The sequence below is a fragment of the Mustela nigripes genome, chromosome 7 (genome assembly GCF_022355385.1).
Source record: "Mustela nigripes isolate SB6536 chromosome 7, MUSNIG.SB6536, whole genome shotgun sequence".
NCBI lineage: Eukaryota > Metazoa > Chordata > Mammalia > Carnivora > Mustelidae > Mustela > Mustela nigripes.
The window spans coordinates 82,746,355-82,761,083 of record NC_081563.1 but is presented as its reverse complement, the minus strand read 5'-3'; the positions used below and the strand labels follow the sequence as shown (position 1 = coordinate 82,761,083).

At 43.4% G+C, this 14,729-nt stretch overlaps 1 protein-coding gene across 1 annotated transcript in view; it reads right to left on the bottom strand.

Moving 5' to 3' along the window:
- Positions 1 to 14,729, bottom strand: part of IL1RL2 (interleukin 1 receptor like 2) — a 33,484-nt gene that overhangs the window by 3,406 nt on the left and 15,349 nt on the right. Inside the window, exons 6-9 of the mRNA XM_059407859.1 lie at positions 11,657 to 11,786; positions 10,751 to 10,887; positions 8,895 to 9,038; positions 256 to 417 (exon numbers count right to left, since the gene is read on the bottom strand). Of these exons, the coding sequence (XP_059263842.1) occupies positions 256 to 417; positions 8,895 to 9,038; positions 10,751 to 10,887; positions 11,657 to 11,786 (573 nt within the window). The remainder of the gene's footprint in view (positions 1 to 255; positions 418 to 8,894; positions 9,039 to 10,750; positions 10,888 to 11,656; positions 11,787 to 14,729) is intronic.

Sequence of the window (14,729 nt, the reverse complement as noted above, 5' to 3'; positions counted from 1 at the left end):
GTAGGAGAAGAATCAATGAAACAAGATGGGATTGGGAGGGAGACAAACCATAAGTGACTCTTAATCTCACAAAACAAACTGAGGGTTGCTGGGGGGAGGGGGTTTGGGAGAAGGGGGTGGGGTTGTGGACATTGGGGAGGGTGTGTGCTTTGGTGAGTGCTGTGAAGTGTGTAAACCTGGTGATTCGCGGACCTGTACCCCTGGGGATAAAAATATGTTTATAAAAAATAAAAAATTAATTAAAAAAAAACATACCTTGTCCAGGAAATTCATCCCTGCCAAATATAAATAATTTATATCCACACTGCCTCTCCAGCACCTCAGGCAGAATCTTCCACACCAGTGTGTCTACCTCATGGCTCTGGATTTCTCTTTGAGGTTTAGGGTATAAGACATAGGCATCATAGACCTTGCCATCTGAAAAGGAAATGGGATAAACTCATGGAATTACTCGTACCAAATTCTCTTAGGTTAACAGGAGCAAAAATCTGGCTTGCTCCCATGAGGTCCTTTTCCCTTAGGTTCAATGACTTCAGAGTGATCAGCTGGCTCTCTTGGTGCCAACGTTGTGACACTAGGCTTCTCATTCTCTCAACACTTTAAATATTTCGCTTCATACTCTTTCACTTGCATAGGTTCTGAGGACAAGCTGAACGCAATTCACATCTTTGTTTCACGATAGGTAAATTGTCCCCCCCAACCCTGGCTTCTTTTAGGATTTTTTTCCTTATCTTGGATTTTCTGTAATTTGAAAATGATAACCCTAGGCTTTTGTTTGTTCATCCTGCTTGGTATTCTCACAGCTTCCTGGATTGCAGTTTGGTGTCTAACATTAATCTGGGGAAATTCTCAATCACTAGTGTTTCAGATACTTGCCTTCCTTTCTCTCTTTCTTTTCCTTTGGTATTCCCACTACATGTATGTTACATTTTCGGTGGTTGAGCCACACTCATTGGATACTTTGTTCTTTTTTTTTCCTCCAGACTTTGTTCCTTTTGCTTTACAGTTTTGGAGGTTTCTAGTGTGATAGCCTCAAGCCCAGAGATTCTCTGTTCAGCCATGTCCACTCCACTAACAAGCCCATCACAGGCAGTCTTCATTTTTGTTACAGTTTTGTGGGGCTGTTTTGTTTTTTTTTTTTCCTAATGGCTAGCTTTGTTTTTGGTCCTTTTTAAGATTTTCATCTCTCTGCTTACATCGCCCATCTGTTGTTGCATGCTGTCTGCTTTTATGCATTAGATCCCTTGGCACACTAATCAGGGATGATTTAAATTCCCAGCCCGGTAATTCCGATATCCCTGCCATTTCTGGCTCTGATGTTTGCTCTGTCTCTTCAAATTGTGCATTTGCCTTTTAATATGTCTTATACTTTTCTCTAAAGCTGGATGGAATGTACCAGTAAAAGAAAGTGCTATAAACTGGCCGTTAGTAACATGATGGTGAGGTGTGGAGGGAGGGATGTGTTCTACGGTCCTGTGATTAGATCTTTTAGTGACTCTGGACTATGAACTTTGCGAACATTTCTCAGTCATTTATCCCCGCTTAGATGCGGCAGGATGGCCTGACTGGGCTGGAGTTGGGTACTTCCTTCTGCGCAGGTCAGCTAGGCTCTGATAATACCCTAGCAGGTAAGGCTTTCATTAACTAGTTCATCCTGAGGGCAAGCCTTGTTAATAAGAACAGAGTGCTCTAGGATATTTCAGAATGATTTTTCTCCTCCCCCTGCTGGAAGCACAAAGAAATTTTTTCTTAGATATTTACAGTCAGAACCAGGTCAGGCTTCTAGAGGGAAAACTCACAAAAGTGTGGGTTTCCACCCCTTATGACTAGGTCTCCTGAAGAATTTAAGTCTCAGATTTGTCCACATTGAACCTTCAATGATTTGTCAGTTACCGTTGCTACTCCCAACACATTGGCACTGACCTATGAGGAAGAAGGTCCTTTCCCCCTTATATAAGAATCATTTCTCCAAGATCACACAGCCCCAATTCCAACCTGACTCCTTTGACTTAAGATCACCAGTCCCCATGGCGAAAATGAGAATTGAAAGCAGGAGTTTCCATCAATGTCACTCGGAATGGGTCCTGTGCAATGGTGGACTGTCATAACTGCATCAGGCAAAATGGGTCCAGTCTCTCGTGATTCAGACTCACTAGTGAATTTCGTCACTGCAATTGCATATGGCATTATAGAGACCAAGCCTCTGAGTAGACTCCAGGAATCTGTTGTACAGTATGGGGACGTCCCACACAACAGCATATTTCATCATCACCAAATGAGCTAAGCATCTATTGAGCAACCAACCGCAAGTAACAGTCACTGTGCTCACCCCTGAGCAGATGAACAAGACACAGGATCTAACTGGAAAGACCATTCAGAGACTTGGAAATAAAAACATGAGGTGCTACAAGATAACATGGCAGAATGAACAGGAGAGACGGAAAGAAATCAAACTTCCATAGCCTGGAGCTCTTGCGGAAAATTCATAAAGGATGGAGGGCAGTTCCTGGATTTTAAATGGTTTAGAAAAAAATGAAGTGGAAGGTAAAGAGGCCAAGAAGGGGGAGAGCTTGACAAGGACATGGAAGGGGGATGCTTATGTTCTACTCAGGGGTCATGTGAATGAGTAAGAAGCTCTAGCAGAGATAGAAGGTTCTAGCAAACATCTGATTAGAAAATGTGATTTTTTTGAGCCCCAAGCTATTAGGAAATTCACAGCCAACCTAAGGGGACCCAAGAAGAAGGCTGTCTTTTATTCCCTGTTCATGGGATTTTGTTTGAGTGAACAGACTTGAAAAGAAAGGTGGCTCTGAGCCCAAAGAAAGAATACTTGTATACTTCAAGTTTTCATCTAAATAATAGTACAGACGGTCCCCAACTTAGGAGGGTTCGGTTTATGATTTTTTTGACTCTATGATGGTACAAAAGCAATACATATTCAGGAGAAACCATACTTTGAATTTTGAATTTTGATCTTTTTCAGGCTAGTGATATGTGGTCCTATCCTCTCTTTGATGCGGGGCAAGGTACAACGACACAGCTCCAAGTCAGCCATGCAATCCTCAGGTTCAACAGTCCATATACTAACAATGCGGTTTTCCACCTTCAGGACAGTATTCAATCACATTAGACAGTCAACCTTGATTGTAACACAGACTTTGTGTTAGATGATTTTGCCCAACTGTAGGTTAATATAAGTATCGAGCACATTAAAAGTAGGCTGTGATGTTCTGTGGGTTACATGCATCGAATGCATTTTAAAATCATGATATTTTTAACTTATGACAGGTTTATCAGGCTACAACCCCATCATAAATCAAGGAAGAGCTGTAGTTAAAATGTATCCAGAACTTTAGAGTTTACATGTAGCCTTTTCTCATTTTATAAATCTCATACCAACAGATAGAGACAGAGGTGGTCTCTCTCAGTAGTTGCCAAATGTCTGAATGAAATTGGATTTTATAGAGGCTCAAAGATGTTCTATCTAGATGGGGGAGAGAGAAGTTTTAGATCGTGAGCCAATCAGCTTTTTAATAAACTGGGGTCATAAAGCAAGTACCAAAGGGATGATGAATTTGTGTCTGGAGTCTGCAGAAACCCAACCCAGCTAAATCTCCTTCTGCAACATCTTCAACGTTACTAGTCTAAACCACCACTCCGTAAGTGGGTATTTTTCTGAATTAAATTTGTTGTCATACTCTTGACTTTCTATAGCCAGAGGCTATATGAAAAAAAATATATTAAGATTTCATAAAGGCTTTATTTTTAAACATTTTAGAAAGAATGTAAATTTCCTTAAAATCTTGATAATATTTCATCCTTTTATGATAAAAGATTGGTTGGGTTGGTACTCTTCTCACCACATAGCAGACATCCTGAATGAATACAGTGATTTTTGTCTATAAATCTGTGTTTATCACCACCTCTGTCAGAAACCCTGCCACTCATGTCTCTCTTCTCTCAGGCTCTTTCTCCTTCTTCCTGCTCCTTAAAAAACAATACAAAACAAAAACCTATGTTTGCTAAGTGAATTCTCTCTTTTGACAGTGTTCCATGTTCCCTGCTTTTCAAAGAAAAGAGAGGTGCAGACTCAGAGACAAAAGAGAGTTGGGTAGTGAGCAACTCTCACACATTTTAGAAGGTAAAAATATAAAATGCTACCAACTTTTTGGTCTTTTTTTTTCTTTCTAAGCTTTTGAGTAGAAATGTTACCTTGGTGGCTCATTCTTAAAATGCAGTGGGTTCTCATAACTTTCAAATTATCAATCTATCATTTATTTGCCAATATAGCAAAAAAAAAAAAAAAAAATCAAGCTTGAGGCCATTTTGCTTTTCCTGTCAACCTGTGGTTTTGAAGGGCGCTCTCAGACAACTTCCCGCCAGCTTTGGCTGTCATAGTCACGGTGAGGGTCACATTGGTATCCTCGGATTACGGGAAAGAACGCTGAGACAGACAAGGCTATGTTATGTCTCTGGCCTTTGAGCAGCTAAGTGGCCAGCCTTGATTCAAACCCAAGTCTACCACTCCCTCTGGTGTGGCTGAGATGAGAATTGGGTCGAGGAAACGTCACAAAGTGTATCCCTGATTAGTCCTGTGCAAGTGTGTCAGATTGCATTTTTTAAGAAACTAGCCCTAGCCATATTTCCAGTTCCACAGGCTCTTTCAGAACCAACCACACCCCCGATAAAGAGGTAGAATCCATTTCCACTCCCTTAAAATTGACTAGGACTCTGTACCTGCCTTGACAGATAGAATGTTGTAGAACTGACTCTAAAAATTCAGGGTCTGAGTCATAAGAGAAAGAATGGGTTTTCCTGGCTCTCCTGTTCTTGAAGCACTAGCCCCTGGAAACCAGTCGCCATGCTGTGGGGAAGCTCAAAGTAGCCCACACAAGAGAGACCACACGGAAAGGCCACTGGGGAGAGAAACTGAGGCCACCAACTAATAGCCAAAATCAAAAGATAGTCCTCAAGCGGGGTGCCCAGACATTGTGGAGGTGGCACAGGCCATTCCTGCAGTGCCTGTTCACATCCTGACCCAAAGAACCCATCAGCAAAATAAATGGCTGCTCTATGCTACAGTTTTGAGGTAATTTGCTTCCCAGCCATAGTAACTGTAACAGCAATTGGGAAGATAACAATGGGCAATAGATTAAGATGAGTCTGACATGCCCCATCCCCCCAACTGTCTATCTCACCCAGAAAACTATAGAAATGTAGACCTACTGGTAAGTTTTTAAGGAAAGGGCCTGCTGGCAGATATCCCACAGTCTCCCTCTATATAGTGGATAAACCTAGACAGTTCATCTAGGTTCTGGCCAAGCTCCTTTTTTCTCCTGAGGATATTCAGCCCTAATTTTGATGCTGAAATGTCTGCATGTGCCTCTGTGGGCCATTGGCAGAAACACAAGAGTTTATGGGCAAGTATTCATGTTTATGAGAGATTGCTAATTCCTCAATTCCTTTTATGTTATTGCTAAATTTCAAACCTAATCAAACTGGACCCAATGAAAAATCAGACAGAATCAATCTGGCCTTCACATAAGTGCTTTGATATAATTTCATGAGGTTTGGCCTTTTAACCCTAACATGGAAGACACTAGAAGAAAAGTCACATTCAACATGCTACCACTTTTACCACAGGAATGTTGCCGTAGACAAGATTCATTATATTACACCCTTTAAATATGAGAACTCCCCACAAAAACTCTACCTCCGAAAACAGACCCAGAAGAAGCCACATGCTCTCATAAGCAATTGAAGAATATTTGTGAACAACACACAATGCATCTTGTCATTGCTTTTGCCTTTACTTCTAAAGCCAACTCATCTTCAAAAAGTGCCCAAGATTTGTCATCAGTTCTACCCCCAAGCTTTATTTTACCATTGTACCTTCTGTTCACTGTACCTATTTTGTTTTTGTTTTTAACTGTTGTGTTCTACATGTATATTCTCCACAAACCTATTTGGAAGGTGGTGAGACCTATGCAAATCTCTCTAGATGTGTAAACTAACACTTACATTTTTGTACATGCATGCACACCTGGAAGGAGAATTTTAAAGTCACTCCGATAATTTACTAGAGAATATACAGAACCCATGGACTAGGGCTGGCGATAACTCAATAAAACTGAGCTATACCCACCACCTGTTACTCATGTTATAAAGCCTAACTCATCCAGCTGGGATAATAATTTATCACAAGAAGGACACAATTTATCTATTTCTTCATTCCTATTGCCACCCCTTACTCCACAAGCTCCCCCCATAACTCAGAAAATATCCCCCAGGGACACAATGCTGGAAGAAATACCAAACTGGGACAAATCTTAAGTCTCATCACAAGCTCATTGCCAAAGCCAACACTCAGAGAGGAATTTATAGGGGTTGCTCTCATAGATGGAACTGTAGAGATTAGACATTTAGTCAGAAAGTATACAAGCACTTATCTGAATTAAGAAAAATAAGGAGGAGGGGCGCCTGGGTGGCTTAGTCCTTAAGTGTTTGCCTTCGGTTCAGGTCATGAACCGCATCAGGCTCCTTGCTTGGCAGGAAGCCTGCTTCTCTCTCTTCCACTCCCTGCGCTATGTCCCCTCTCTTGCTATGTCTCTCTCTGTCAAATAAATAAATAAAATCTTGGAAGGAAGGAAGGCAGGCAGGCAAGCAGGAAAGAAAGAAAGAAGGAAAGAAAGAAAGAGGAGCCCTGGCCGACTGAGCTCCAATGCCCAAACTCTCAGCCGGAATTTGGGATGGAGCCCTGTCTCCGCAGAGGGTGGGGCTCCCTAAGTCTGTCATCTGCTCAGCTCCCCCTGCTCTGGGTGAGTCACTATTCCTTTTTTCTCTTCCTGCTAAACTCGACCTCACCAGCAGGCAGCTGCACCAGCCCTGGGTTCTCATGCCCCTGGGAGTCCCAGTGAGTCAGGGAGTGAGACATGCACCAGGACCAGAGATATGTGAACACCACTGAAGTGTCCCCAGTGTCCCTTCAGTCAGTAAACAGAGAGCAGGCGGGCCACTCATGTGTGTGTGTCAGAAAAGACAAGTGGGGGGGCGCCTGGGTGGCTCAGTGGGTTAAGCCGCTGCCTTTGGCTCAGGTCATGATCTCAGGGTCCTGGGATCGAGTCCTGCATCGGGCTCTCTGCTCAGCAGGGAGCCTGCTTCCTTCTCTCTCTCTCTCTGCCTGCCTCTCAGTGTACTTGTAATTTCTCTCTGTCAAATAAATAAATAAAATCTTAAAAAAAAAAAAGAAAAGAAAAGAAAAGTGGGGGCACGCAGGTCTCCTCCATCACATTCGTAGGTGGGAGCATAGGCACAGGGTGGCCCTGTGGGGACCACAGCCCCGAAGAGAGACCCCACATCCAGCTGAAGGGCCTCTGGACTGGAGGGGATTTCAGCGGCATTGGACAGGCACAGTCAGGTCTTCCTGACTGGATTTGGCTCTCAAGAAAGAACATGCTGCTTTCTACACTGCCCCAGGACTAACCGTTTTGAATTCGGAAATTTAGCTTAGAATAAAGTCTGAGTTAGGACAGCTGTTTTCTCAAACTGATGGGCAACAACTTGTGCTGCATGCTTTATATGCTTTATATATCCCTGAATTCCCACTCCAGTCCTCATCGCTCGTCTCTGGACCTGAGTGGCATAGATGTACCTATTTCTGTGCACGTGAAGCACAGGGACGTCTCTCCGCCATGTGTTAATTTCCCATCCAATCAGGGGACATTACAGCAGACTATTACTTTTTTCCAAGGCCTTAATAGATCACAACGATTCTGAGACAACAAGAAAATAGCACAGAATTTTAAAAACACACTTTTGCGGGGTTAGAGTTTTGGAGGTGGGGGTGCCTGGGCGGTTTAGTCAGTTAAGAATCCGACTCCTGATCTCAGTTCAGATCTTGATTTCAGAGTCATGAGTTCAAGTCCCGAACTGGGCTCCAGGCTGAGCTTGAAGCCTACTTATAAAATGCAAATAGAAAGGAAAAAAACACCACAATGGTGGGAAGTACCTGTTCCTCAGAGTTTCAGGATCACACCGAGGCATTTGTGTGTTGAGATGGATTGGCAGGACGGGAGCTCCACAGACCAGACTGAAACCTGGGGCGCAGTGGCCGAGGCAGCTGGCTTTGGCCTTCGGACTCCAAGGTGCCCCCTGGGCCCCAGGTCCTTGCTCAGTGCCTTCCTGGACGTTAACTCAGTTATTCCTATGACACTCTGTGAGGGCAGGCTCTGAACATTTCCTCTCCCTCCCCACTTCCTCCCTTCCCCTTCTTCCTTCCTCCCCTCCTTCCTCCTTTCTCTCCTTCCCTCCTTGCTTCTTTTTTTCTCTCATTCTATAGCCAAGAAAGAGAAGAACATTCAACACTTCCTAAGATCACATGGGACTAAGTGGAGAACCAGATGCAAACCCAGGGCTCTCCCCAGCCTTGTGAGTCAGCCACTTAAACCTTTCTAGAAAGAGCTCCTGCCACAGGCAGCTCATCTCCCTCCATAATGTCAACTTTGCTCATGCCCCGCCCACCCCACCCCGCCCTTTCGTTGAAGATGCAGTGCGGGTGGGAAGCCCTCTGTCGCTCTAGGAGAAGCCGTCCTCTTTGGAAAATAGCAGTAGGTACGAGAGCTCTCCAAAATGGTCACAGTGGGGCCCAGAAGTTGATGTGCTTCTCCTGAGCAAAGATTTGCTCTGTCACAACCAGGCTGCAAGCCTCATTCGACTGAACAATGCCTGTGGCCATGAACCAATGGTTTCCCTGAAGCATGAGACATTCCAGGGAGAGCCCTTCCTCCCAATTTGCCAACAACATTATAAAGGCAAGCTAGTAAAATAGAATGAAGTGTATTTACAATGAGCGGAAGCCAAGGAGGAGGCAATCTGCCGTGGTTGCCCGCACTTACCTTCTTTGCTCCCGGGAGAATGGAAAGCGCTTCGATACCAGAGTACAATGTCGATCTTAAAAATGCTGTAGAGGTACATGACAGACGCTGTTGCCCCTACCAAGGCGAAAAGTCCTCCTATCAAGTAAGCTTGAACATTCGGAGCTACAGACGACAGCAAATAAAGATATAAATAATCCAATAATATTGATAATACAAATGCCAAATGGACACATACTAGAGGTCGATGAGGATTCTGCTTAAGTGTTTTCTTACAGTTAAATATAATAGGTACATGGGAGTAGAATAATCTGGTGGAGCCCGTGAATTTCAGGAAGGAAACATGCTCTTAAGAACCTGGGGAGGGAAATTCTGCAGAAGCCTGGCTCCTCATGGTGGCCACAGCTGAGCTTGAGGGCATGAGGACTGCTCTCAAAACACACACGCTGCCAGGTCTCACTTAGCCAACACTACTAGACTCTCCCGATGTACAGCCTTGAACATGCTTATTGGAAGACCTTCCCCGATGGTTCTGTGGCACAATCCTGATTGTTCCACTGTCATAACTGCTTTCACAGGCACTCAAAATTGACAGCACGATGTCTGTCATACATAAAGAGCCATCAGCTGTCTCCCCTGAAAACCTTTGTTGTCTCCCTGAGATTGGCCGAGAGCCAAACTCCCCCCTTATCCTCCCTGTGCCAACAAGGTCTGCACCAGGGGCCTGTTTGCAAGGCACAGTCTGGGAAAGGGCAGAAAGGGTGTCTACCCCTGCTCTGCTTTGCAAACACAGGGCAGAGCAATTATGGCAAAAGCAGTGGGTGGGAGATGATCAAGAAGGAGAACCGGTTCTCCTGGAATGTCAAGTCTCTGCAAACAGGCTCAGGCTCCTTCCTACACATCCCAGAAGAGGAACAGCACAGCTTTCTCCCTTGCCACCACCCAAGACCAGTGATGGCACAGAAGGAGGCTCTGGGAAGGAGAGAACTTGGAAAGAGGAAGAGGGACAGAAGAACAGAGGAAGAGAAAGTCTCTCCATTCTTAGAACCCACCGCATACACCACTTCCTTTTTCAGTCCCTCCCTGGTGTTCTAGTCTCCACAAGGTATGTATGCATGTATGTGTGTATAGGGGGGCGGGGGGTAGAAGGGAAAATTCTCTTTTCTTGTGTTCAAATGTGTTCAAAGAGCACAATCATTTTTTTTTTTAAATACTCCCTAAAGAGCTTATCACGACCTGCCCTAGGTCACACCATGTTGCAAACAGTTTGAGATCAAAGACACCCCATGCACTACTATATGTCTTTAAATAAATGTCACGATAAAGCACAATAACTAAAATGCATTCTGGGTCAACCGAAATAGCAATCCATTGATTAAGTCGCAGCACAGTCAAGTGGATCTTCCCTGATCTGATCCTGACCACATGTTTGAGCCTCTAGCTTCTAACTCTTAGATGGATCCACACTTTCCTCCCATCCTTCCACTTCTCTCTGTCCTTCCCCAGCTCTTGGAACAACAATGCCACCTTCCCCTTTGCGGGGACCCAGGTCTGGAAAGCTATAATGTATAGACTTCAGAGATCGTGGTACTGCAATAGTCACAGTAAGAAGACCATGTCGTGCAATATTTATGAGAGTCATAAAGTCCCTGGTAATAGACAGGAGTGACAGCCCAATATTCTTGAGTTGGTCACTCATTGCCTTCAGGAACACTGACCTCCCCTCTGCTCTGGAAATGAGATCAAAACCATCAAATGCCAAACGAGAAATTAATGCTGAGTTTCCCTACTGAATATTGCTTTACTACAAGGAGACACTTGTCTCCTTGTCATCATTTTGAACCCTCTGAACAGTGTGTATTCCTCAGAACCATTACCTGGGAGTTTTAAAATAAAATATGCTGCGGACACTCCAGCATGACAGACAAAAGGATGGCCGTAATCTTCCATTTTCACTTCCAAGAAGGTTATGTTCACTGTGTAAAATATATCTTTCTGGGAAAAAATGTGTGACCTGTAAAAGAAAGGAGCTAATCATTTATACATGAGTCCTAGTTCCCCAGCATAGCGTATCATCTTCAGTCTAGAGAATAAAATTCTCTCTCCAGAGAACACTTTGGGCTATCACGTTACCCTGAGAATGCTTCATGGACTAGCTAGGTGAGGTGCATGGATGGTGGCCATTCCGGACTTGCATTTTCTTCTGGACAGGGACAGACAGCATCCTCAGCCTTCCAGAGACTTCCCCTGGTCATCTCCACTTAGGCTAACTTACCTACTCTACATGGGCCCAACACCAGTTCTTCCATCCCTTGGACTAGTGAGTCTTGCTTGATGCCACCCCAATTAGACCACAACAAATTGGGTTTCTACCACACAATTAGTTCATGATTAAGTCCTATTTCCCCCGCAAGAGTCCCTGTGCTGCTGCCCACTTTGCTACTGAAGCCTTGAGGATCCATGGGTCATGATATAACGAAATAAGAATGAGGCTGGTTTTAAGGACTAGCTGAGAGAAATTGATTTTGTTGCGTGAAGCCCATACTTGATGTTTTGCCTCATGTGTCTAACTAGGACGTGAGAAGGTTGATAACGTGGGCCTCACACTTCTCTGAACCAGAAGCTCAGCCCTGCGCAGCACTAAGGAGATCTTTGAGAGACAAAGCCAAAGAGGGTTGAGGAGTCATTGAGGAGCATCTATAAAAGTAGTACTCGCAACAAAATAACTTAAGTGAGGAAATTCTTGGCGGCTTTTAGGGAAGCCAGAAAAACACAACACTCACTCAAATCCTTCTCTGATGCGTCTGGATTCATTATAATAATCATCCACCAACATGTTATTCACTCTCCAGCACCGGAGATTTGTATTATCCCTTGTGTCTGTGATATTGCAGTCCACAATAAGAGGGGAGCCTATTAAAAAAATTCATAAATATTACATGAAAAGCCTACCAAAAAGTGGTCACCTAAACAATATCCTGAATATCATTTGGTTATCAAAAATTCACCCCGGAGGTCAATGTTCCTCTACTTTATTCTCTCCCTAGACAGAGATCACAGGCACAAGGACACTTCTAGAATGTCTATTTTGTAAAGAGATATCCATGTGTGGCCAAATATCACCAGCTTGGGACACAGACACTACCACCAGTCTTAGGAAACTTAGCAAAGAACTTTACAAAGTATTTCACACACATCATCTCCTTCAGTCTTCTCACCTTCAAACATTCCTACGATCAGGAAAGAGGAGGCTTTACAGATAAGAACACTGAAGTTCAGATTAACTGGTGACTGGCCAAAGGTCACATGTGAGAGAAAGAAACTTCCCCAATCGTGACCCCTCTTTGACCCCATCACACACAGTCACGAATTATATTTAATAGTTTTTTTAAAAGATTTTATTTATTTATTTGACAGATAGAGATCACAAGTAGGCAGAGAGGCAGGCAGAGAGAGAGAGGAGGAAGCAGGAGCCTGATGCGGGGCTCCATCCCAGGACCCCGAGATCATGACCTGAGCTGAAGGCAGAGGCTTTAACCCACTGAGCCACCCAGGCATTCTTATATTTAATAGTTTTATATTTTTATTTAATTTTTATATTTATTGGTTTTCTATTTTTATTTTGTTTTGCTCCCTGAGCCTAATGCCTTCCATCTATTTACACAAAAAATTATTTCTGGGGCGCCTGGGTGGCTCAGTGGTTTAAAGCCTCTGCTTTCAGCTCAGGTCATGATCCCAGAGTCCTGGGATCGAGTCCCACATCGGGCTCTTTCCTTGGTGGGGAGCCTGCTTCACTTCCTCTCTCTCTGCCTGCCTCTGCCTACTTGTGATCTCTCTCTGTCAAATAAATAAAATCTTAAAAAAAAAAAATTATTTCTACACAATCTATGTTTCTTTATTCTAGGTGGAATTAAGTTTTTTTTTTTGTTTTTTTAAATCATGAACTACAACCCATGTAGAGTAAAAAGTAGAGGACATAAATGCAAAGCACTCATCCATACCTCTTTGACCCCATCAGGAAACAGTAGATTGGCCGGAAATCCAGAAGACTTCCCCATGCCCGCCCCTTGTCTACTTTATCTAACACTTCCGCATTCACACTTGAACTGTAGTCTCTGTTGCCCCACATTTTGTTTATGATGCTCATCTGTGCTGTTGCATGTAGCTCTACTCCACTCAGTGAAGAGAATACACTAGTGCGTCTCTATTTCTTGTCCTGCTGCTCCACACACACCTGCATCGCTGTAGTGTTTGCCTCAGTGTGAAGACTGCTGTGAGCTCCCCACTGCACACCTCCTGGGGCCCCAGTACACACCTGTCCTGTATACACGCCTGTGTCTGTGACGGTACACATGCCCATCTACTGGCAAAATCAGTAGATCGTAGGTGATGCGTATCTTCGACTTTAAAAGAGATGCCACATCGTTTTCCAGCGCGGCTGCACCGATTTACGCTCCCACCAGCAGTGTAGACGAGCACGTGTAAGAGGGAGGACTCAGCAGTATGTGGTGTTGTCAGTCTATTTATTTTCGCCAGCTCGGTGTGTGTCGTGACCTCACACCTTGGATTGAATTTGCGCTGCTCTAGATGGCACCTGCTCCACCACGTTTTTAGACCTACATTGGCCATGTTGGTGCCCTCTGTTGTAAACTGTCACAGCGGTCTGCTTCGCCTTCTGGTAGGTGGACTTGTCTTTCAATAAATGTAAGTTCCTATGTTTGCTGTAGTCATACTTGTCAAATTCTACCTCAAGACTAGCATTGAGGGGTGCCTGGGTGGCACAGTGGGTTAAAGCCTCTGACTTTGGCTCAGGTAGTGATCTCAGGGTCCTGAGATTGAGCCCTGCATCTGGCTCTCTGCTCAGTGGGGAGCCTATTTCCTCCTCTCTCCCGGTCTGCTTCTCTGCCTACCTGTGATCTCTCTCTGTCAAATAAATAAATAAAATCTTTAAAAAAAAAAAAAAGACTAGTAATTGACTAATATGTCTTTATTTTTTTAATCTTTCCTTACCCCAAATCATGAAGGATTTTTTCCTAGAAATGCATCATTCTGACTTCCATACTTAGATCTACAACTCACTTGAAATTATTTTTATAAACAGTGTAAGAAAGGGGTCAAGTTTTTATTTTATTCCATACCTTGTCCCATTGTCAAGTCCCACTTGTTGAAGAGATCACACCTCTCCTAGTACAGTGTCAGCCTCACCAAAATCAAGGGCATAATATGGCAGATTTATTTCTGGACCTTCAGTTCTAACCCACTGTCTACCTTGTATCAGAACTATACTCTCTAAACCACAGTAGCTTTTTATTAAATCTTGAAATCGGGAGGTACAAATCCCTCAGCTAGTTAGTTTTCATTAAAAGTGTCTTGACTATTATTCAGTCTTTACTTTTCCATACCAACATTATAATTAACTTATCAAATTCAGCAAAAACTAAAATCTGTTTGGCTTACCCTCAAAACAAAGGAAATGTGTTTAATAGTTCAGTCTTGAGCGTGTTGTTTCTTCTATAGGCTTCTAAAGATTGATTTTTAAAAATCAGATTAAGGGCATTCCCTTACATTCCTAGTTTTAGAAGAGTGTTTTCTTTTTAAATAATAAATTCCTAGTTCAGGTGTTCTAAATGACTTTTCAGTATCTATAAGTGTATTATTTTTTCTCCTTTGGTTTGTTATGTAAAATAAAAAAGGATGACTTACATAATATGAGGCAAGTTAGCATTGTTTCACATAAACCCACTGAACCACAGTGTATCACTCTTTGGGTATGCTGCTAAAATAGATTTGCTAAGAATGGGGGTGCCAGACCCGAATGTTTATAGCAGCAATGTCCACAATAGCCAAACTATGGAA